The 22,691-nt window shown below is 41.8% G+C and overlaps 1 protein-coding gene across 1 annotated transcript in view; it reads left to right on the top strand.

Annotated features, from left to right (window-relative positions):
• The first annotated feature begins 6,185 nt into the window (after positions 1 to 6,185).
• The window catches only part of Fbxo43 (F-box protein 43), an 18,730-nt gene continuing 2,224 nt past the window's right edge, over positions 6,186 to 22,691 (top strand). Inside the window, exons 1-3 of the mRNA XM_008831552.2 lie at positions 6,186 to 6,436; positions 10,322 to 11,798; positions 14,807 to 14,909. Coding sequence (XP_008829774.1) covers positions 6,349 to 6,436; positions 10,322 to 11,798; positions 14,807 to 14,909 — 1,668 coding nt within the window. The 5' untranslated portion in view covers positions 6,186 to 6,348. The remainder of the gene's footprint in view (positions 6,437 to 10,321; positions 11,799 to 14,806; positions 14,910 to 22,691) is intronic.

Raw genomic sequence — 22,691 nt, 5'->3', positions numbered from 1 at the left:
TGTGATGACTATTTATAGTAAGGTGATCCAAAACATTCCACAAGAGTTCATGTTTGTACACGTTCCCAATCCAACATTTTTTCCTATTATCAGTACTCAGTAGTTTTATCATCACCATGGACATAACAGAAAGAAGCTACCTGTTACCAATGATAAACTGACCTGACTGCCTGAGCACCTACCAGAAGCTAGAAATCATTGCATTGCTCTCTCCTAATGAGGGTATTTGTCTTGCCATTGGGGTTTTTCAACTCCTTACAAAATGGTTATTGGAGAACAAGTTGCTGTGGGTTTTTTTCTTGAATCTGTGCCTTTCCTTTATTCTTGATGATAACAATTTAAGTATATTTGCATAGCTTGAATGTCATGGTCATTAGGGATAAATTCCATTAAGTTTTATTGAATGACTCCCCAAAGAAATATTAGATCTTGTGGAAAGCAAGTAAGTTTTAGAATTCTGACTTAATCATGGGAGACTGATCCAAGAAAAGGAAGCAAAAAGCAGGTCTGTGATGGGTAAAGAATACAAAATAGGACCAGCAAGGTGGCTCTGTGGGCAAAGGTGCTTGCTATCAACCTGATGACCTGAATTCAATCCCTGGGACACAGTGGTGTAAGGAGAGAACCAACTCCTGTTCACACACAAATAAACACATAATCACTATGTAAATGTAATAAAAATCATTTTAAAAGAATAAAAACAACCCAGTAGCTTATATCTGGAGTATATGAATACAGATGATTGCAATCTGTATGTTATTAAGATTGTTTTTGTGGGAAGGGGTCTCTTTCTCGGATGGTATAAAGGAGCCATGATGTGCTTTGTTTGAGGGAGGGTCTCAAGTGTCCCAGGCTGGCTTCAACTTGCTATGTAGCTAAGAATGGCCTTGAACTCCTATCCTCCTGCCTCCACCTCCCAAATGCTGGGGATTATAGGAAGCACCATGCCTGACTCTGATGTCTTTTTTATTCTTCATTTGTAATAAAATGTCTTCAGAAAAATAAAACAATAATTGTCTCTTTAAATAAAGAAAAATGATGTTTTGGGGTTATATGGTTATTTTCAGCCACAGACAAAATTCCCAGCCCTGTGTGTTAGGGTGGGGACAAGGAATGGAAATTAAGTAGATAATACATTTGCTATCAAATTTGCTATCTGGCTGAGGATGACCTTGAACTGCTGATCCTCCTGCCTCCATCTCCTAGATCTTGAGACTACAAGAGTATGCCACCATACCTAGTTTATGCAATGCTAGGAGTGCATGAATATTAGGTAAGCACTCTATGAACTGAGCTACATCCCCATGCCCTAGGTAACATGTATTTTAGGTGATAAAAACACACAGACAAAATGCTGGAGAGGAGTATTCTTGTTGTTGAGCAAGGAAGGGTAAAAATGGCTGCCACGAAGATTTGTTTGAAGAGACAGGGAGGGTATGGGGGAGGCTTCAGACAAGTGCTCTTGAAGAATGTGCCATTGTAATTCATCCTTAAATCTTACAGGTACTTCCACTTAACATTACATAAATATCATTATCCCCCAAGCTTGTTCTGTTCCCTCTCTTACCCCATTCCCCCATGTTGTTGATTATGTCAACTGAACATACAGGGTTCAGGTTGCTCCCCACCACCACTAGCTTCCAGAGAAATGGAGTAGCTTCCTACTAGTCTCTTTGCAGCACCCCTCACTTCTCTTCATTCTGTCCATTTGACCACTCCAGTGTCTTTCTGAAATGCCTACAGGGTAAAACTCAGAGTCTTAGCATGCATCTACAACTCTCTGGGACTTTGCTCTGCCCCTCCCTAAGAGCTTTCGCCTGCCCCTTCAGACAATGGGTCTTAGTTTCCAGCTGCAGCAAATTATTTTTATTTATTTTTGGGTTTGTTTTTTGTTGTTGGTTTTTCTTTTGTTTATTTGATTTTTTTGAGACTGGGTCTCCCTGTAGCCCCAGCTGGCCTGGAACTCACTGTGTGAACCAGGCTGGCCTTGAACTCACAGAGATACCCCTGCCTCTGCCTCCTGAGTGCTGGGATTAAAGGTTTGCAACACTATGCCCAGCTTGCAAATTATTTTTTAAATAACAAATGCACTTTTAGTTGATTTCTGGTAAGCACTACTGAGAGAGGATCAATAAATATTTCTGCTCCTAACGTGTTAGGCCACATCATCTATAGGATTAGAAAAAGCCAAGTATTATATTATTTTAGGGTCCACATGTGGCTGGCAGTAATTTTCCACAGCTCTTCTTTAGCGCTTTCTGGTTTGTTGATGTCAGAGTCATGCCACTTTCCTTGGAAGGAAGGGCCTCTCAGCTGACTCCAGGGATCCCACTTGGCCTGCTTTTGAGGCCCCACATCCTCAGCTGCTCTGGATGCTCTGAAAGTATCCTTGCCAGTCACTTGAAGTGGCTGTAGACGAAAAACACTTGTCCTCTGCTGGCTGAGAAGAGGTGTTTAACTTCAAGTTAGAGAGACATGCTGTTGGGGTCACTAAGATTCCTAAGAGCCCATGAAGGAAACGATAGTGTCTAGCAAGTTACTTAGTTTTTCTAAAGTGCCCAACTCAGTTTTCTATTAACATATTTTTTGAGTTTGGAATTCCGTGTTGTCAGCTTTTTAAATGGCTACCTGTCCATCAAAATCTACTTCACCATGTGGTCCTTAAGAAGTTAGTACTCTGCCACTCTCAGGGGGTTAGTTGATCATTTGAGCCCCCGCTCTTGCTCTATTATAGCACTGTTCTACACCAAGGTTACCTGTCAGCTGGCTTGGGTCTTTTTGCACCATCCACTTAGAGACTGTGGGCAAAGACCAGCTTGTCAAGTGCTGGTCTCTACAGCTTTTGTCTCCCTCCAGGTTTGGTAGCGGAGAATAGCTTCTGCCGCCAGGTAAGAGTTGCAGCATGTGGTTCTCTAGCGTTAGAGCTCTCAACAGGCCTCAGAAGCTCCACCCTTAGCAATTCACCTTCTCTTTGTATGTAGCCTAGGGCCTCAGAATCCGTAAAGAGCTTCAAAGGTACCAGCTCTTGTGCAGGACTAGTCTAGATTCCTTAGCCCTTGACATGCAGCCACCATTACAACTCCCAGGCCTGGAGTGTTGGAGACTCTCCCTAAAAACCTGACAGCTCTCTGGAACCAGTCACCAGGGCCTGTGGTTTCTATTCTCTGGCTCTTTACAGCCTCATGTCGATCTTCAGCCTCAGCTCTCCTTCTTCTCTTCCTCCACCAACCCCCTTGTTCCTGCCCAGCGGCTCTCTGGAACTGTTTGTCTTCAGCTGTCAAGCAGCCACCTTGCCATTTATGCAGCTGGTCACTGCTGCTCCTTGGTCACTGCGGCCCCACTACTGCGGACATCTCTGCTGCTTCTTCCTTCACGTCACTTTCTTATTTCAGTCCACACTACTAGAAGCAGGCAAGGGATCCATGAGACGGTAAAGCCACTAAGCCTAACCATCGGAGTTCAATCCCTGGAACCCACAAGATGAAAGGAGAGCACAAACTCCTATTGGTTGTCCTCGGACCTCCACACTCCTGCAGTGTGCACACAAGCACACCAAATAAATTAATAAGCGAAGTTTAAATTAAAAATAAAAAATAAAAGCAGCCAAGCAAAGACGACTTGAGAGGACTTTGGTTGGGGTTAATGCTACAACACCACAGAAGGCAAAACAGGGGGATGTCTCCTACCAACTCACCAAGTAAACCAAAACAGCCTGCCCAGGTGTTGGCACCAAATACAACACTGTCCTTTTAGCACCGGACACAGGAGTTCCTCTGCTAGCCCACATGGGAATGGTTTCAGAGTCACTGGGAGTTCACCAAGGATTGGGGTAACAAAAAGTGCAGAACAAACCAGAAACCCTCCTGTTTGCGGCAGCACCTGCAGGAGCTGAAGCAATGAGCTCAGATTGTTGTGTAGTGTTTTCAAGGCATCTGTGGAGTGCCCAGAACAGCTGGTGTTGGCATAAGCATGCCTGGCTATTTGACTGACAGTCTCTTAACTCAAAGCAGCCAGGGCAGCGATGGTCCAGCAACCGCTGATGAGGGAATCAAACTGCCCATTCCCCAGCATCTTTACTCATCTACAGGAACATGAACATGAGTGCTTACAATAAGAACTTACCATGAACAGGAATTTTGACAATTGTGTGTCTGTGATGTGTGTACAAGTGCCCGTGGAAGCCAGAAAAGGGTGCTGAACTCTCTGCAGCTGGAATTACACACAGTTGTGAGCAACTCGACATGGGTGCTAGGAAATGAGCTAAGGTCCTTCAGAAGAACAGCAAGCTCTCATAATCACCGAACCACCTCTCCAATCTCAACAATTTGCAATAGTGTTTTAATAATGGCTAACACCTGCACAGTACCTCAGTGAGAGGTGGGACCTTTCATTCTCACAAACAAGGGTGTTTTAACAGAATAACTGTGCCTTATTTATTTTTGTACGAGCATGTGATTTGAGCTTCATATTTACTAGTGAGTTGAGTTGGAGGTTTTGCATTTATTTTAGGTTGTCTAAGGGGCATCCAGATAGATCCTCAGAGGACAGTGCTGTAGTAATGGCTGGTACCGGCTTCAAGGTGATGGTTGAGATTCTGAATGAGAACTGTGTTAACCAAGGATGATAATCTAAGAAAAGTGCTGACATCCTAATGTCTTATTTGTGTAGGCCCAGGAAAAGAAGCTCCCAAAAGGAAGCTTGAAGCTACTGAGGACAACAGGACTGTAACTGACCTACAGTGTCATGAAACAACAAAAAATAGTATTGTTTAAATGTTTTTGGCATTGAAGGTGCTTGGGTGTTTGGGATTCATAAAAAGGAATGTCTGAATTTTTTTTTTTTTTTGGTCTTTTTGAGACAGGGTCTCCCTGTAGCCCTAGCTGGCCTGGAACTCACTATGTAGACCAGGCTGGCTTTGAACTCACAGAGGTCCACCTGCTTCTGCTGGTATTAAAGCCATGTGCCACATTTCAATGAAAATGTTTTAATCTTATTCATAGCCTTTGTGGGTTTTTGTTTTGTTTGTTGTTTGTTGTTTTTGAGACAGTGTCTACACAGCTCTGGCTGGCCTGAACCTTGTTATGGAGTCTAGGCAGGCCCCCAATTTATGGGACTCCTGCTGTATCTTCCTCCTGAGTGCAGAGATTACAGGTGTATAATTCAACTCAGCTTTTTTTCCCCTATTTACCAGATCTATATATCTGTTCATTGTTTAAACATGAAAAAAATATAAACAAAAACTTTAAAAAATCATTAGCCAGGCATGGTAGCACATGCCTGAAATCCCAGCACCTGGGAGGCAAAAGGCAAGAGGATCAGGAGTTCATGAATAGCCTGGACTACATGTGACATTGACTCAAAAGAAAAAAGAAACAAAAAACAAAACAAACAAACAAAAACCCTGGAAAATCACAACCTTGCTGGGCTTAGTGGCACACACCTATAATCCCAACACTTGGGAAACGGGGCAGGACAATCAGTTCCAGGCCAGCCTGGATTACATGACAGTAGTGTGTGCCACCCCTCCACACACACACACCTTCAAATTATAATCTTGTCCAAAGATACAATAAAGTGAATCATAACTCTTCAGTTCTTATCCTGTGAATATTAATACATTCAGTTTGTAAGCTGCTTTCACTCTGCACAGCCTGGGGAAACATTTCCAGAGATTATCTTCGGGCGCTGTTTCTAATGGCATCCCACCGCAGGAGCGAAAGGAAACCCGCGCAGTGATGCTGGGAGCGGGAGAGCGGTGCTGAACCTGTGCGGGCGGAGGGAGGCCGGGACGCAGTTCCGACAGGGGCGGCTGGGGCGGCGCCCAACGGTTGCCCAGAGCCGGCGGCTCAAACCCAAGGAGGGCGAGGCGGGGGCGTGAGGGTTGCCAAAGCCGGCTTCCCCCCCGGAGGCGTGCTCCTCCCGCCCCGCCCGCCCCGGCCCGGCCCTAGGGAGCCTCGGCCTCGGCCTAAGGTGGGCGAAGCGGCCCAGGTGCACCCGCCCGGCGGCGGGCGCTCACTCGTCTCCGCTCCGCGCGACGCCGGGTCCTCGCAGCCCGCGGGAAGACCCGAAGGACGACCGTTAGCTGGCGTCCGCAGCACGGTGGACGGCGCTCTGCCCCCGCCGGCCGGTCTAGGAGGGCCGCTCGCAAGACTAGCTGGAGAATCCGGGTTTTGGAAGACCCGGTGTCCGCAGAGCTGGAGGAGGTTCAGGATGACTGAGGCCTTGAGTGCCGAGCCTGATCCCCGCAGCCTGTGTTCCACGTCCCCCTTCACCTTTCCCCTTCACTGAGCTGCTGCGCGGTTTCCTTCAGTGCTCGGTGTTTTCCGCTCTAAGTGGTGTTGCTTTGGCATGAACTTTAAAGGCAAAGATGAGAGACTTTCTTGTTTGGAAGCCTACCTAGCTTTGACATGTCTTAAGAGCTCAAGGTTTACTGATGGTAAGATTTTTCACTTTAACAAACGAAGGAAAGTTGGTTTGAACATAGAATAATTCGCTCATTCTCTGACTTATTAGGCATTTTTAAGTCTCAGTAGTCTGAGTCCTTTATGGGGTAGGGGGCGCGGTTTTAAAAAAATCAGGTTTGATTCATTAGTCAACTCTTGCGTCAGTAACATAAGTCAGGCAGTCTGTGATTTGCATACTTTTTAAAGTTTTGAAGCGGATATCTTGGGGCAGTGAAAGATGAAAATGACGGTAGCAGAGAAACCTGTGTATTTTTTTTTTTTTTTTTTTAGGGAGGAGGGCTGGTTACTTTACCTGTGCTTCCACTATTTCCAACTATTTGCGGCTATTTCCCAAATTCTAGGATCGTGAGACACCTAGTGGCGAAATAGAATAGTTACATTTTGCAAGTGCTTGACCTAATTTTCACCAACTGGAGTGAATTTACTTAATAAAATAATTATTCGGGATGCAAGGATTCATAAGAGGAAATGTAATTTGATTTTTTTGATACAGGGTCTCCCCGTAGCCCCAGCTGGCCTTGAACTCAGAATGAGCCACCTACCTCTGCCTCCCTGTGCTGGGATTAAAGGCGGGCACCACCACATGCAGCAAGAGGAGATGTACTTTGGAAAGTTACAATACTGAAAGACAAAAGTTGTTTTAAAGTATAATGCAAAATTTACAGAAAGCAAAATTTGACAATAGTTGCCTCCTGGGCATGTGCAGAAATTTGTAATGATCCCAGGAGCCAGGGGTCAAAATTATATTTTTTAAAAAGTAGAGGTTTAAAAGTTAGTTTGGGAGGGCTGAAGAGATGGCTCAGCAGTTAAAACACTGGCTGTTCTTGCAGAAGACCCAAGTTCGAATCCCAGCACCCACATGGCAGCTAACAACTGTCGTTAACTCAAGTTCCAGGGGGATCTGGCAGCCTCTTCTGTTCTCCGTGGGCATTTCATAACACGAGTGCACTTACCTACATGCAGGCATTACATGCATACACATAAAAAGAAGTTACTTTGAGGACTGGAGAGATGGCTTAGTGGTTAAGAGCACTGGCTGCTCTTGCAGAGGACCTGGGTTCGGTTTCCAGCACCTACATGGTGGCTAACAATTGTACGTAACTCCAGTTCCAGGGGATCTGATGCCTTCTTCTGACCTCTGCAGGCATTGCATGACATAGGTGCACTTAGATACATGTAGGCAAAAATACTCATACACATTAAAAACACCTTTACTTTGCCCAGTAAAAATGACCTAATATTCATTATACAATAAATAATTTTGTGTTTAGTGTAGCAATTTGCCTTTAAAAATATTTTTATGTGTATGAATGTATTTCCTACATGTAGGTAGGTGCACCTGTGCCATGCAATGCTGGAGGAGGTCAGAAGAGGGTGTTAGATCCCCTGGAACTAGAGTTAGGATGGTTGTTAGCTGCCATATGGGTGCTGGGAATTGAACCTCAGTCCTCTACAAGAACAGCCAGTGAGCCATCTCTCCCGCCCTGCAATTTGCATTTGTAACATGTTTTTTTCACTCTTGTTGAAATGATGTAACACAGGTTTAAGTATATTATTATCCCATTACACTCAACTAAAATATATCTTCCCAGGATCTACGTCTCTTTTTTTCTCTCTTTCTGGGCAGGGGCTCATATATCCTAGGCCAGACTTGAACTTGCTGTGAAGCAGAGGATGACTTTGAATTTCTGATCTTCTTTCCCCTGCCTCTTGAGTGCTGTGATTACTGGCATACAATACTACACTTGATTTTATGTGATGTTGGGGATCAAACCCAGGGCTTTGGGCATGCTAGGCAAGCACTGTATCAACTGAGCTACATTCCCATCCCCCAGGATCTCTTAATAGAGAAACATTATGCATTTATCTTGGAGAAAAGTTTGAAGGAATAATTTTCTTAGTGTCCTTTGAATAATCTGAAGAAGTTTTCAAAAAAGTCTTTCTTGTATTTTAAAAAATATTTTATTTATTATTATTTTTATTTTATGTGTATGTGTGTATTGCCTGAATGTAGGTAAGTGCACGTATCGTGCAATGCCGTGGAGGACAGAAGAGGCTGTCGGATCCCCTGGAACTGGAGTTTCAGACAGTTGTTAGCTGCCATGTGGGTGCTGGGATTCGAACCCAGGTCCTCTGCAAGAACAGCCAGTGTTCTTAACAGCTGAGCCATCTCTCCAAGATTTAAATCAGAAGCAGGTAATACAGGCCTATATTTTCAGAATTGGGAAGGCTGAAGCAGGAATATCTTAAGTTCAAGAGTAGTCTTAGATACACAGTGAGGCCATCTCGGAAACAAGGGGGGAGAAGGGAATGGCGAGATGGCTCAGCAGTTAAAAGCACATGCTCTTGCAGAGGATCTGGGTTCAATTCTCAGCACCTTCATAGCCTCTCACAATCAGCTGTAATTCCAATTCCAGGGATTCTGATTCCCTCTTCTGGCCTCTGTGGACAAACACTCATATACATAGAATAAAAATAAATTAACCTTTTAAAAAAAGATTTTTAAGTTTCTATGAAGTTGAATATGATAATACTGTTGAAAAGTTTAAAGAGTAAACTATTTCATAGTGTCATGCCTTACTCATAATTTCGGAGTAACTTTTTTTTTTGAGACAGCGGCTCCCTGTAGTCCCATCTGGCCTGAAACTCACTATGTAAATCAGACTGGCCTCAATCTCACAGAGATCCACCTGCCTCTACCTCCTGAGTGCTAGGATTAAAGGTGTGTGTCACCATGCCTGTTTGAGTAACTGTTCTTTAAGTAATTGATTTTAACTCCTTATTTGCAACTTTAGGAGCATTGTAAATGGTGGTTTGCCTACACATAATTATTTGTATAGTCTATTATCTGGGATTCTGAGCCTGCAATAGGATCTTATGTCTTAAAATATTTGGAAAATGAGACATTAATACAACATGTTGAAGTCTGAAATAGTTCTGTATCTGTGGTGTGGTGGTTCACTTTGGTTAGCTCAAGAAGATTGTGTTAGGAATTTATCAGCAAGCCAAAGAGTCTTTGAAAAGGGATAAGCCTGGGAATTCAGACCATGAATGGTCATGGGTACTGGATCTCTGCAGTAGGCATTGTTAAAATGTATGCTTAACTTAATTGTAGTTTTATCTAATAACTATTCATTATTTGACACATTTCCCAAAGACATGTTCAGCAAATAACATATAAGGTTGGCAAGAAGGCTCAGAAGATAAAGGCACTTGCTACCAAGCCTGACAATGACCTGAGCTAGATCCCCAGAACTCACATGGTGGAAGGAGGGAACTGACTCTCACAAGTTGTCATTTGACCTCCACATGTATGCTATGGCATGCATGTTTGTGCACATGCACAGCACATACAGCATACAAGCATGCACTCACAAATAAATGTCCAAAACAATCAAAAGAAAAATAAAAAGCAACATGTAGTGACTTAAGTAGTCCTTTTTAGATTCCAAGGCTTTGAAAGAGAATATGCACCAGAACCCAAAGAAGCTAGAGTATGAAAACTAAAAGTATATGTTTCAACTAACATCATAAAAGCAAAATAATCCAAAAATAAGGTTGCTGGGTTTTGTTAGGAGTAGTTCAAGAAAATATTTGTGTACAATACTTAGCCTATGGTTATTGAGTAATCTGAATATTTATACTCTGAACTTTTTGATTTTATGCAAAGAATTGTTTTAAGTAGGAGATATATACATTTATATCAGTATATTGTGGAGATTTGTTTTTTAAAATAACTTTTGAAAAAATTATTACACAATTTCCCATTACCTATGTTCAACACAAATTATAGATTTTGGTGTAAGTTGCTTGGCTACACATGGCCAAGGATGAATAAACTTCTTTCCACTTTGTAGAAACAGAGAGCTTGAAGATGTTCCAAAGGCATTCAGTCAGTCATGGTACAGGAAGTGGAGTGGACGCCCCTACAGTCAACATCGAGTGCACCAACCTCAGGGATTTTTGTTCCACATCCTCCTTTCAAGATAGAGGCCATCAAGAGTGGTCAAAGTCTTGCAGCTTTCATAACAATGAATTTGCTGGAAAGAAAGAAAAAGACCCAACATTAATCCATGAGCACCTTGTCACTTCAGGTTTAGGCTTAACAAATCCCATAGAAACTCCCACTCAAAGAAAGAAATTTGTGTTCACTAGGAAGGAAAATGATACAAGCCCAGAACTTTGTGAGACTCCCAAAATCAGAAGAAAAAGATGCTCATTACGCAGAAGGTTGGATTTATCTTTTGCTCTTCTAAAGGGGGATTATGAATCACAAAACAGTTCTCTGAAAAGTAGTATAAGTCACATACCCAGCTTAGAAAAGCATATTTCATGCAGTACTTCAGGTTTTCCAAAGCAAAACATTTTTAGCCCCTTAGTTACTAGCACTATCAAAACAGAGGAGGCGACTCCCAGCTGTCAGAACTTAAGGTTAAATTTTTCTCAGCACAAGACTTCCACAATTGATGACTCCAAAGATGATTGTAGCTTATTTGAGGTGGATTGCCTATCTCCAATTCAGGGCAATAATATTAAAGATTCGATCACACAGGACTTTAGTGATAGCAGTTTAAGTGTTCACGACGAGAATACGTGCCCTGACCTTCTGGGCTCCTCCGGTAGCAGAGCAGCCTGTGAAACAGATGAGAACATATTTGTGACTCCAGTAAACAATCTTCTCACAAACATTAAGTTTAATGCAAACCAAACTCTTTCTTCTTCAACACAAGTAGGAGGCAATATTTCAACACCGGAAGACAGTGGTTTTAGCTCACTGAGCTGGGATAAGTCAGAAGAGTCTATCTCTGACCCAGAGGGTTCTTTTCAAGAACCTCGTCTCAAACATAGGGGGACTCCCAGAGTGGGGGACATCATAAAAAAGCCAAGGCATCTTGGAAGGTCAAGAAGACTATCCACTCTTCGAGAGCAAGGCTCACAGTCAGAGACAGAAGAGGAAAAGCAGATTGTCCACACTACCTTTGAAACAAGACCGGAAGCTGCTTCAGGCATCTCAGAGAGGCAGCTAGACTGTGATGATAAGGGTGTGGATTTGACTTTAAGCTTTAAGAACTTATCAAATACTCCAGCCTTGCAATTAGTGCATGAGCTCTTTGTGAAGAGCAAAAGGAAACGACTTCAATGGAAGAATGACTGTGAATTGTTTGAGGAAAGGGATGATGGCAAAATAGCCACACTGCAGTGTGTGCTGGCAGGACTGATTGGCAAGAAGATGGGGCTAGGACAGCTGGACATCTTGACAGAACTAAAATGTAGAAATTTGAAGCATGTCCTAGCTATGGTTTTAGATTCCTTGACTGCAGAGAGTTTATACAGGTAAGAAATAAAATATTTTTTAAGTTGGAAAATTTTGCCATGATTTGAATAGCTGGCCTGTTTTTGTTTGTTTTTCTGTCTTTGGTTGTCTTATATCAGAAGTAGTTTAAGTGGCTTCCCTAGTAGAGATTGCTAGTAGAGTGATTCCTTCTGCTTAAAACCAAAAATGTAAGTTGGATCTGGTGACACAGGCCTGTAATCTCAGCTATTTGAGAGGCTGAGGCAGCAGGATTGTCTCAGATTCAAAATTACATGGCAAAACCCTGTCTCAACAGAAAAAGAATCAAGATGGCAAGCTTTATTTTAAAGTTTGTGTGTGTGTGTGCGCGCGCGCACATGTGCACCTGTGTATCCACCTTATTTTTTAGACAAGATCTCTAAATGTGGAGCTCATCAATCAGGCTTGACTGGCTTGACCAGTGAGCTCCAGGAAACTTTGAAATGGTTCAGTATTAGTGATGCAGTGGTTTATTTTGAAAGGCTAGCTCAAGAAGAATGTGTTAGGAGTTAATCAGCAAGCCAGTTTGCCTCCCCAGCACTGGGATTACAGATGCACACCAGGGTGTTCATTCACATGGGTGCTGGTGATGTAAACTCAAGTCCTCATGCTTGCACAGTAATAAGCACCATGTCAATTCAGACATCTTCCTGGCACCTCTCCCCTTGCATTTTTTGTTACTGGGTCTCGTGTAGTCCAGGCTAGCTTTGGACTAACTATGTTGTCAAAGATGACTTTGAACTCCCTCGTCTTCCTGCCTCCATTTTTCAAGTTCTGGTACTACAATTGTATGTCACCATGCCCGGTTTATTCCACAGATTTTTAAATGATTTAAGAATCCACATCTTATTTTCAGGTATAAATTGCATTAAATTTATGACATTTAATCAGAAATAATAGAATTGTAGTGACTGAGGAGCTTATTTGATAGATAGTATTTGAATCTAAGAAAAAAATAGTTTTCATTTTAGGGTTTTGTTTTTCAAAGACTACGGCACTGTGTATTATTTCACCTTCATTGTTAATACAGCAGAGAAAGAAAATTATGTTTGAGAAATTAGAAACTGAAGAACTTTCTTCACAGGTATTCTCATAGATCCAGTACTGCTATGTGATTAAAGAGAAACCCAGTAGACATGTAGGAATGGAGAATGGGAATTAGATTGACAGACTAAATAAAGTGAGACTGCTTATGCTGACAATGTGGAGGAGCTGCAGGATTATCACAAGACAGGACCCTCACATTGCCATGGCCAAGAAGGGGAGAAGTCAAGTGGAACAGGTGGTGGCTAGGGAGAATATGAAGGAAGTGAGTGAACACCTTAAAAAATTTTACGTTATTTATTTTGTGTGTATGTGTGTGTGCGTGTGTGTGTGCGTGTGTGTGTGTGCATGTGGCATATGTGTACACATGCCATGGCACATGTGGCGGTCAGAGGACGACTTGCAGGAGTCTGTTTTCTTCTTCCACCATGTAGATCTTGAACTTAGGTTGTCAGGTTTGGCAGCAAGTGCCTTTGCTCTCTGAGCCATCTTGCCTGCTCTATGAACCTCTTTCTTGATGGGAATATTTCAAGAGTAGATTATAGAATCTTTGCTTTTGAAAAATTTTGTTTTGACTGCATTTATGTCAGTACACCTGTGTGTGCAATACCAGCTGAGGCCAGAAAAGAGCATCGGATCCCCTGGAACTGGAGGTACAGATAGTTGTTAGCCACCATGTGGATGCTGGGAACCCAGGTCCTCTGCGAAAGCAGCCAGTGCTCTCAACCACTGAGCCATCTCTCCAGTCCCTTATTGGTTTTTTTAGGCAGGGTCTCACTATGTAGTCCTAGCTAGCCTGGTACTTGCTGTATAGACCATGCTGGCCTCAAACTCACAGAGCTTGCTGTGCTGGCATTAAAGGCATGTGCCACCATGTCTGGCTCCTTGCTGTTTTTATGGCTATAACTTCTAAAGCTTCAACTTTCTCCCATACATTAATTTCAGGCTATTGTAGAGAACTGGAGCATTTTGTAGCTGGAAGAATTCCTAGAGACCTTGTCTGACCATGCACTTTAAAGTTGGAAAAACAACCTTAAATAAATCAAATCAGCTGCCAGCCGTCCAGGAAAGGAAAGGGGCCTTCCCTACTAAGCTTTCTTATTTCCCATCCAGTATCTTCTTGAAAACTTTCAAGGTTTTAACACTTTTCAGAATAGACTTAGTAGACCATGTATGTGGTGTAACAAGTACATAGCATGTGTACATCTTTCAAAAGTGTTCAAATGATAAATTATCTAAAAACTATGGAAATGGCTGGATACCAGATTATTTTTAATTTTTATGTGTATGACTATTTTGCCTGTATGTATATAAGTGCACCACATGCATGTAATGCCCTTGGAGACCAAAAGGTTTCAGATCCCCTGGAACTGGAGTTACAGATAGTTACTAGCTGCCGTGTGAGTGGTGGGAACCGAACCCTTGGCCTCTGCAAGAGCAGCCAGTGCTCTTAACTACTGAGCCATCTCTCCAGCTATTTTTTTATATGCTGGAATATTTGCATATGAACCAGATAAAATAAAAAGCCCGTTGGGCCAGTAAGAAGACTCATCAGATAAAGGTACTTGCTGATAAGCCTGATGACCTGTGTTTGATTACCAGAACCTATATAATGGAAGGAAGAATTGACTCCCTCAAAATGTTCTCTGACCTCCACATATGCCCCATGGCATGGGATGTCTTGGAACCGGAGTTAAGGATGATTGTTAGCCACCATGTGGGTAGGAACCAAACCCAGGTCCTTTGTAAGAGCAGCCAGTGCTCTTAACAGTTGAGTCATCTCTCTACCCACTATATTAAATATTTTAATAGGAATTCTTTTATATGGTAAATCAATATGAGTTGATCAAATAATATTACTATGTAATTTTTCAGCTTAAATTTATGATCCATTTTTTTTACAATTATACATAAAATGATATTTTTTTGAAATATCTACAATAAAAGGCTGGTCTCTTTGTTTTAGTGCTTGGAAAGTCAGCAGAAATTGGCGTGAAATTATTGCTCAAGATAAAAAAGCAAATCAGAGGAGGAAATTTTATATTATACAACTAAAAGCAAACTCTCAGGTAATGTATATAATACTTTTCTAAAATGGATTATTAAATGGGCTGGAGAGATGGCTCAGCAGTTGAGAGCATGTACTGCTTTTCCAGAGTCAGTTCCTATTGAAAACGTCAGGTGATTCGCAACTGCCTGTAACTCTAGCTCCTGGGGGATCTGATGCCTCTTGCTTCAATGGGCACCTGCACTCACATGTGCATATCCTGTGTGCACTCACACAGACACACACATAAACACATAATTTTTTTCTTTTCTCTTAAAATAAAATGTATTTGAAGAAATATCTAATGATTCCATATTGCTGAACACCTAGCAGGGTTTTTCTCCTATCTTTTAACCCTTTCTATTCAGCAAACATTCTCTTGTAAGTTCTACTTTTTCTAAACTATTTCCACCTAGTCTGTAAAGGGCAGTAGACTACAGAGCACTAAGAATAACTTGTTGGATTTTGTTGCTGTTCACACGCATTGACTTGCTGACATTTGAAATCCAATGACCTGCTGTACCGTCTTCATAATTAGATAATCTTGTTGCATCTTAAAAACCTGGTCTTTAGGGGCTGGAGAAATGGCTTAGCAGTTAAGAGCACTGGCTGCTCTTCCAGAGGACCTGGGTTTGGTTCCCAGCACATATATGACAGCTAACAACCATCCTAACTCTGGTTCCAGGGGATTTGACACCCTCTTCCGGCCTCCATGGGCCTTGCACAACATGGGTGCATTTATATATATGCAGGCAAAACATTCATACACATAAAATATAAATAAATAAATTTTAGAAATGCAGTCTTTGAAGCACATCAGCTCCAATGCCAATGCTCATTACAAAGATGACAGTTCTGTTTGATTCCTGCTGTCTTAGAGCTCATGTTCTGTGGTTCCAACTAAATGGGTAACTAAAATATAGGTATGTGAAGGGAGTCCCAAGTTCTACTAGATATTTAAAGGAATGTTGGGCTGGTACTGGGGAATCCAAAGTAGACCCTGCCAAGACCTGAATGATTGATTAGCAATTGGCTAGGCAAAGAAGACGTGCTTTGGCCTGGAGAATACCATCTGTAGAGGCCTGCAGGTGAGTGAGCTTGGTAGATTAGCGAATCATCATGAAATTATCCTCTGTGGATTTGAGGACTGGCTTTGAAGTTATAGGGCAAGTCTTACAAAAGCTTATGACCCCCAAGAAACCAAGAGACAAGTTGTCCTACTTTGTGCAAAGGACATCATAATGTGTATCTCATGGCTGGCAACCATATCTGATTATAGATTCAACTTTTACACATTTCATGGGCATCAACAAAAGAAACTCTGGGCATTTCCTACCTTGTTTTTGTTTTAGTTTTTTTGGGTTTTTTGTTTGTTTGTTTTTTGTTTTTTAAATCATTTACTGGAGGCTAGAGAGATGACTCAATGGTTAAGAGCACTGGCTGTTCTTGCAAAAGACCTGGGTTCAGTTCCCAGCACCCACATAGTGGCTGACAGCCATCCATAACTCCAGTTCCAGGGGATCCAACACCCTCTTGTGACCTCAGCGGGCAATGCACGATGGGGATGCACTTACATGTAGGCAGCACACTTATACACATAAAATAAAAAATATTTTTTAAAAATCGTTTATTAACATACTATAAGTAAATTTCTAATTGACTAAATATAATGGAGATGGAACATGGCATATACAGATATGACCATCTAAATACAAATTTGTGGGTTCATCATTTCAGTGAAATATTAGGGCCTCATGTTAACTAAAACTTTGAAGAGCTTTACTTCTTACTGTGAGTCCTCATCTCAGCTTAGAGTATCCAGCTGCTTCTGAGTCTGGGCGCCCCAAACAGTGAAAATGTGAACATTAACTGCTTCTTTCCTTCCATCATGTGGGTCCTGGGAATCGGGTCCAGGTTGTCAGGATTGATGGTGAGTACCTTTACCTACTGAGCCATCTTGTTGGCCCCACATATGTTTTTAGGAGTGCTGCCCTACATATGAGGGACAAACTTAGAAATAGTTTCAAATAGCTGAATATGGTGTCACACACCTGTAATCTCAGCACTCCAGAGGCAGAGGTGGGCTGATGCCTGTGAGTTGGAGGACAGCCTGGTATATATAAAAAGCTCCAGGCCAGTCAGGGCTACACAGACCCTGTTTCAAACAAAACAAAAATTCATTTCAAATAAGTACCTATTCATGTTTACATGTTTAACTCCATGGTCTGTTTAACTTCTGAAGAAAGAAACCTGGTTGTATTGGCAACTTACCAAATAATTCCAGGTGAAATGTTTGAGCCTCACATTCTGAGGACCCAAGTTTGATCCCTGGAACCCACTTGGTGGAAGGAGAGAACCTACTCCTTTAAGTTGTCTTCTGACCTCCACACACATGCTGTGGCACATGCATGACCCCCTCCGCCATAAATAAATGCATGTAAATGTAAAATAGTTCATCTTCTTCCATCTGTCCCTCCCTCTCTCCCTCCTTCCCTCCCTCCCTCCCTCTTATGTCTTACTGTGGGCATTAAACTGATCCTCCTGCCTCAGCCTCCCAAGAACCGGGATTACAGGTATGTACCACCATGCACGGTTTTAAACCTGCCTTATAAAAGACTACATTTTTTCCTTAAACTGTTTTTTTTTTCTTGTTTCGGTTTGCTTTCTAAAACTCTTGCAAAATTATACAAATTTTAAAAGTGAAATTGGAGTTTGAGGCTTAAAACATACCACTCTCTTGCCCTGTCCCTTTCAATGTTTCAGTTGTTCTACTTTTTTTTTTTTTTTGAGACAGTGTTTCACTGTGTACCCCAGGCTCTTCTTGGAACTCACTATGTAGTCCAGACTGACCTCAAACTCATGGTAATCTTTCTGCTTCAGCCTCCTGAGTGCTGGGATTACAGGTGTGAGCTTCTTTGCCTCTATGTTTCTAGGCAATGAACTTTGACTGCTATTTGTTGTTTTTATTTTATCTGTGGAGGGATCAGGTTAGTTCACTAACCTCTTACCACTACTGCCACTCCCTCCTCCCCTCCTCTCTGAATTCCATTCTCCTGGCCTATGACTATAACACCTTTGGGGAGTGAACCAGAATTCAGAGCTGACATGCAGGCTGTATCAAGAGTATCGGGACACAATCATTAAACTGTTTTGTTTTTTGAGACAGAGAATCTCACTGTGAAGTCCTGGCTTACTAGAAGCTCACTATGCAGAGCAAGCTGACCCCAAACTTGTGGCTGTCCTCATGCCTCTGCCTCTTGAATGCAGGAACCACATGTGTATGTAGCATTGTGTGTGCATGTATGTGTGAAGTTCAGAAGTTGATATCAGGTGTCTTCCTTTATTGTTCATTATTTAAACAAATATTATTTTTCTTTTATGTGTATGAGGGTATTGCCTGTATATATGTAAGTGCACCAGTGTCATGAAATGCCCAAAGAGGAAAGAAGAGGGCATCAGATCCCCTGGAACTGGAGTTATGGATGGTTGTTAGCTGCCATATGGGTCTGGGAACCAAACCCAGGTCCTCTAGCTGAGCAGCCAGTGCTCTTAACTGCTGAGCCATCTCTCCAGCACCCTATTCTTCATTATTTTATTTGAAATAGGGTCTCTCACTGAACCCGGAGCTCAACACTTTGGCTAAGCTGGCTGGTCAATGAGCTCTAGGAATCCACTCCCTAGTACTGGGGCCTTGGCTTGCTTTTATATAGGTGCTAAGGATCCACAGACTCAGATCCTTATGCATCAGCAAACTCTTTACCAACTGAGCCATCTCCCCAGACTGTTTTTTGTTTGTAGACAGTGTTTCATGTAGCTCAAGCTGGCTTCGAACTCACTTTGTAGCTAAGGCTGACCTTGAGCTCCTTGATCCTCTTCCTTCTGTCCCCTAGTACTGGGATTATAGACATTGGCCAGCATATGTAGTGTTATCATTACAATTTTTCCTGTGTATTTTTTAAAAATATTTTATTTTTATTTTATGTATATGAGTGTATTGCCTGCATGTATGTGAGTGCACCTGTGTGGTACAATGCACTGGAGGTCAGAAGAGAGTTTTGGATTCCCCTGGAACTGGAGTTAAGGACAATTAGTGGCCGCCATGTGGGTGCTGGGAATCGAGCCCTCGTCCTCTGTAAGAGCAGTAAGTGCTCTTAACTGCTGAGCCATCTCTCCAGCCCCTCCTGTGTATTTTTTTTGTCCAGAGTTAATCATTGCTCAGGCTTAGTATCTCTCTCTCTCTCAGTCTCTGTCTTCCTTCCCCCTTCCCTCCCTCCTTGCTGTACAGATCTTGGATTCATCTCCCATTGTGCACCAGAACTGAAAGGCTCCTCAGTGTGAGTTCAAACAAATGCCAATTCTACCCAGTCCTTTTTCCTGGAATCCTGTACCCTCCTATCCCCACATAAGCCAGTTACTTTGTGCCTGACCTATCCCCAATTATTACTAGCTGAATCAGAAACATTATAAAATAAAGTTGTTTGGTGATTTTCCTCAGACTTATGTAAAAAGTGTAAAAGGGTGCTATGTGGGACTGAAGAGATAGATGGCTCAGTGGTTAAGAACACTGGCTGCTCTAGCAGAAGACTGGGGTTTGACTCCCAGCACCCACATGGTGGCTAGCAACTCCAGTTCCAGGGGATCCGATGCCCTCTTCTGTCCTTCATGGGCACTGCATGACACGGGGACACATACATGCAGACATAACACTCATACACATTTCTTTTTTTAAGGTGCTTTGAGGGGCTGGAGAGATGGCTCAGCGGTTAAGAACACTGGTTGTAATTGGAGAAGACCCAGATTCGAATCCCAGCACCCACATGACAGCTAAAAACTGTAACTCCAGTTCCAGGGGACCCAACAGCCTCTTCTGTCCTCCATAGGCATTGCATGACATGGGTGCACTTACCTACATGCAGGCAATACATGCATACACATAAAATAAAAATAATAAATTAAAATTTTCAAATAAATAAAAAGGTGCATTGTGTGAAAATGAGAAAACACAGGCCAGGTACACATTGGAGCTCAGTTTTATCTGTTTGCTTTAGACCAGTGAGAATGAGCATTGGAATTGGAATTCCACATTTTTTCCGTTGAAATTCTTAATTTATTTTATTCTTCACCATTTTCTCCTATTTGTGGAAATGAAAAACCATTTGATAACTAAATTTTCACATTTACATATTTTTTTTTTAGTAATCCCAGCACTTGGAGGCAGAGGCAGGCCTGATCTATATAGGGAATTCCACACCAGCCAGGGCTACATAGTGAGGCCCTGTCTCAACAAAACCAAACCAAACAAAAATCTAAAACTAAAACAGACAGACATTTTATTAGTAAGGTGGTGATAACTATGCTTTGAAAAATGTTAGCACTCATGAAAGGGTGCTTTTATCGACTGTTTTGCCTCTTATTAAATATGGCACACATCTAAGCTCCATGAGGATTAGACTTTTTTTTAATGTGATGCCAATTAGGTACACCACAAATACTTATTAAATGAAGGAATGTTTCTTCTCTGGAATTTGCTTCAACAACATATGTTTATTTATTTGGGGGCACATACACACTGTGTTCATCAATTGCATCAAAATCCAGCGTGTTCTTTTAGTGGACCCTTGGCTGATGCACTGTAGCCTAGGCTGCAAAGTATAGAAATACAGTATGAAAGGCAGTCCTTGAATAAGTTCAATAAGCACAGCTGCATTTGAGTTCAAATCTGAGGGCCAACATTTGCTCATTGCTTTTATGCATATATTTTAAATGGTTAATAACCCAATATTTCATTACCCTCTAACTGCATCTTGCATTCTTATCCTGCTACGAATTCGCATGTTTTCACTCTCCTAAGTATAGCAAAGGAAACCATTAAGGCAGAGGAAGCACAGTTGTCATCATACATGTAAAGAAAGTCATCTAGTACATTTATTTTGATAGTGTTCATTTCTTTTAATGAAGCATCAGATTTTCCCACTACTGACCTTTACAAAATAGAAGGCTTGGAAAATGCTTTCTGTCTATAATTGTTTTTCTCAATTTTACTGAGGTATAATTGATAAAAGACACTGTACTTTAAGGTATACAAGCTAAATAATATTCTTTTTATTGACTTTTTGTGAATTTCATACATCATCATCATATTTAGATCCCTCCCTATCTGACCTTCCCCATAGCCCCCCACCAAATTTCATGCATTCTCGTTTGTTAAGGTTCAATGAACAAGTTCCCAACTGCCTGGAAAACTCTGTTTCCTTGTCATCCACCACCCCAGCTGTTAGTCTTTCTGCCCCCTCTTCCACAATAGTCCCTGAGCTTGGGTGACAGAGGTTTGATATAGATGTCCTCCTTGGGAACAAGCACTCTGCAGTCTCTTATTCTCTGCACTTTGGCCAGTTGTGGCTTTCTGGGCTAATCATCTGTTTCATGAGGAAACTTTACCGGTAAGAGTTGAAAGATGCATTAACATTCTCTCTGCCCCCTGTTTTGCTATGTTCCCTGAGTCTTAGGTGTAGAGGTTGCCTTGTAGATGTGTCACTTACAGCCAGCTGGGCATCTCACAGACACTGAATTTGACCAATTGTGAAATTCTGTACCATAGTCTCCATTTGTTGCAAAAAGAAGCCCTTGTGATAAGTGGTGAGAGGTATACTTGTCTATAAATATAAGGATACATATTTAGAATATAGTAAGAAATTACATTGCTCTAGGTATGTGACAAAAGCAAGCTTTTCTCTAGTACCTGTGACCTCTCCAGCCATGTGTATTCGGTTATGTTTACAGTAGTATGATACATGAGTGCCCTCCCATTGAGTGGGCCCTAAGTCTAATTAGACAACTGTTGATTATTCCCAAGATAGAAGTGCCACTCCTGCACCAATAGAGATAGTTTTCTGGGATAATCCTTGTTATTTATTAGGCTGTACAGCTGGGTAGAACCACTGATTGGTTTTCTCCCTTGGCAGCTTGTGTAGTATCCTCTGATACTATGAGAGCTAGTCTTCAGGGAGGAGGCTTCCAGGTCAGTTCCAGTTTGATTGCTCTAAGCCCTGTATCTGAAGTATGTCCTGTTTTCAGCAATAGTGTCTTCATGTTCTGGGAGGCAATCAAGGGTTTTGGCAATAGCCTGTGTTATTTGGGGAGTCTTTTGGACTACCCTGACCAATAATTAGAGGGGATGTTTCTCCTTCCTGGTACTGTGCTTTTTCAACATACTTTTTTTAAATTAACATACTTCTTAACAGAGTATTTGAATAACATGGTAATCTAGAGGAAAGCAGGTTTTCTCCTTTAAAATATCAAGGCTGTTTAAAACAATTGTAAAAAAGAATCGGTACCAGATATTTGCAAAATATCTGCCAAAGTCGTTGGGTTTTATGATCTCAACAGTCCTATTGTTCCTCCAACATGTAGTTAAAAAACTTCCAAAGCATTTCATAGCAAACTTTGAAATATCCCACAGCAAGCTTCCAAAATATTCACCCTCCCCCCACCATTCTCCTCCTTTTAGATACTGGCTGAAAAATTGACTGCAAACTTCAGGCAATTCTCGTTTCTGCCTCCTATCCCACCCATAGGAGTGCACCACACATGAGGCTTTAAAAAAAAATTTAATAACTACATGATTAGAAGAAGCATTTCATTACAGCTTTAACATATTCAGCAACACACTCCAGAGCAAGAGTACATCTCTTTCACGTGTGGCTGCAAGTTTCTAGGTTCACAGTTGAATTAATAGTCATACAATAATGAACTCAGTATAAACCCCCAGAGAGAGGCCTGTGGGTCTATTTATTATTTTTAAAAA

The sequence above is a fragment of the Nannospalax galili genome, unplaced genomic scaffold (genome assembly GCF_000622305.1).
Source record: "Nannospalax galili isolate Female #2095 unplaced genomic scaffold, S.galili_v1.0 scaffold334, whole genome shotgun sequence".
Taxonomy (NCBI): domain Eukaryota; kingdom Metazoa; phylum Chordata; class Mammalia; order Rodentia; family Spalacidae; genus Nannospalax; species Nannospalax galili.
Note: the sequence above shows the minus strand (reverse complement) of the source record. Positions and strands in the feature narration are given on the sequence as shown.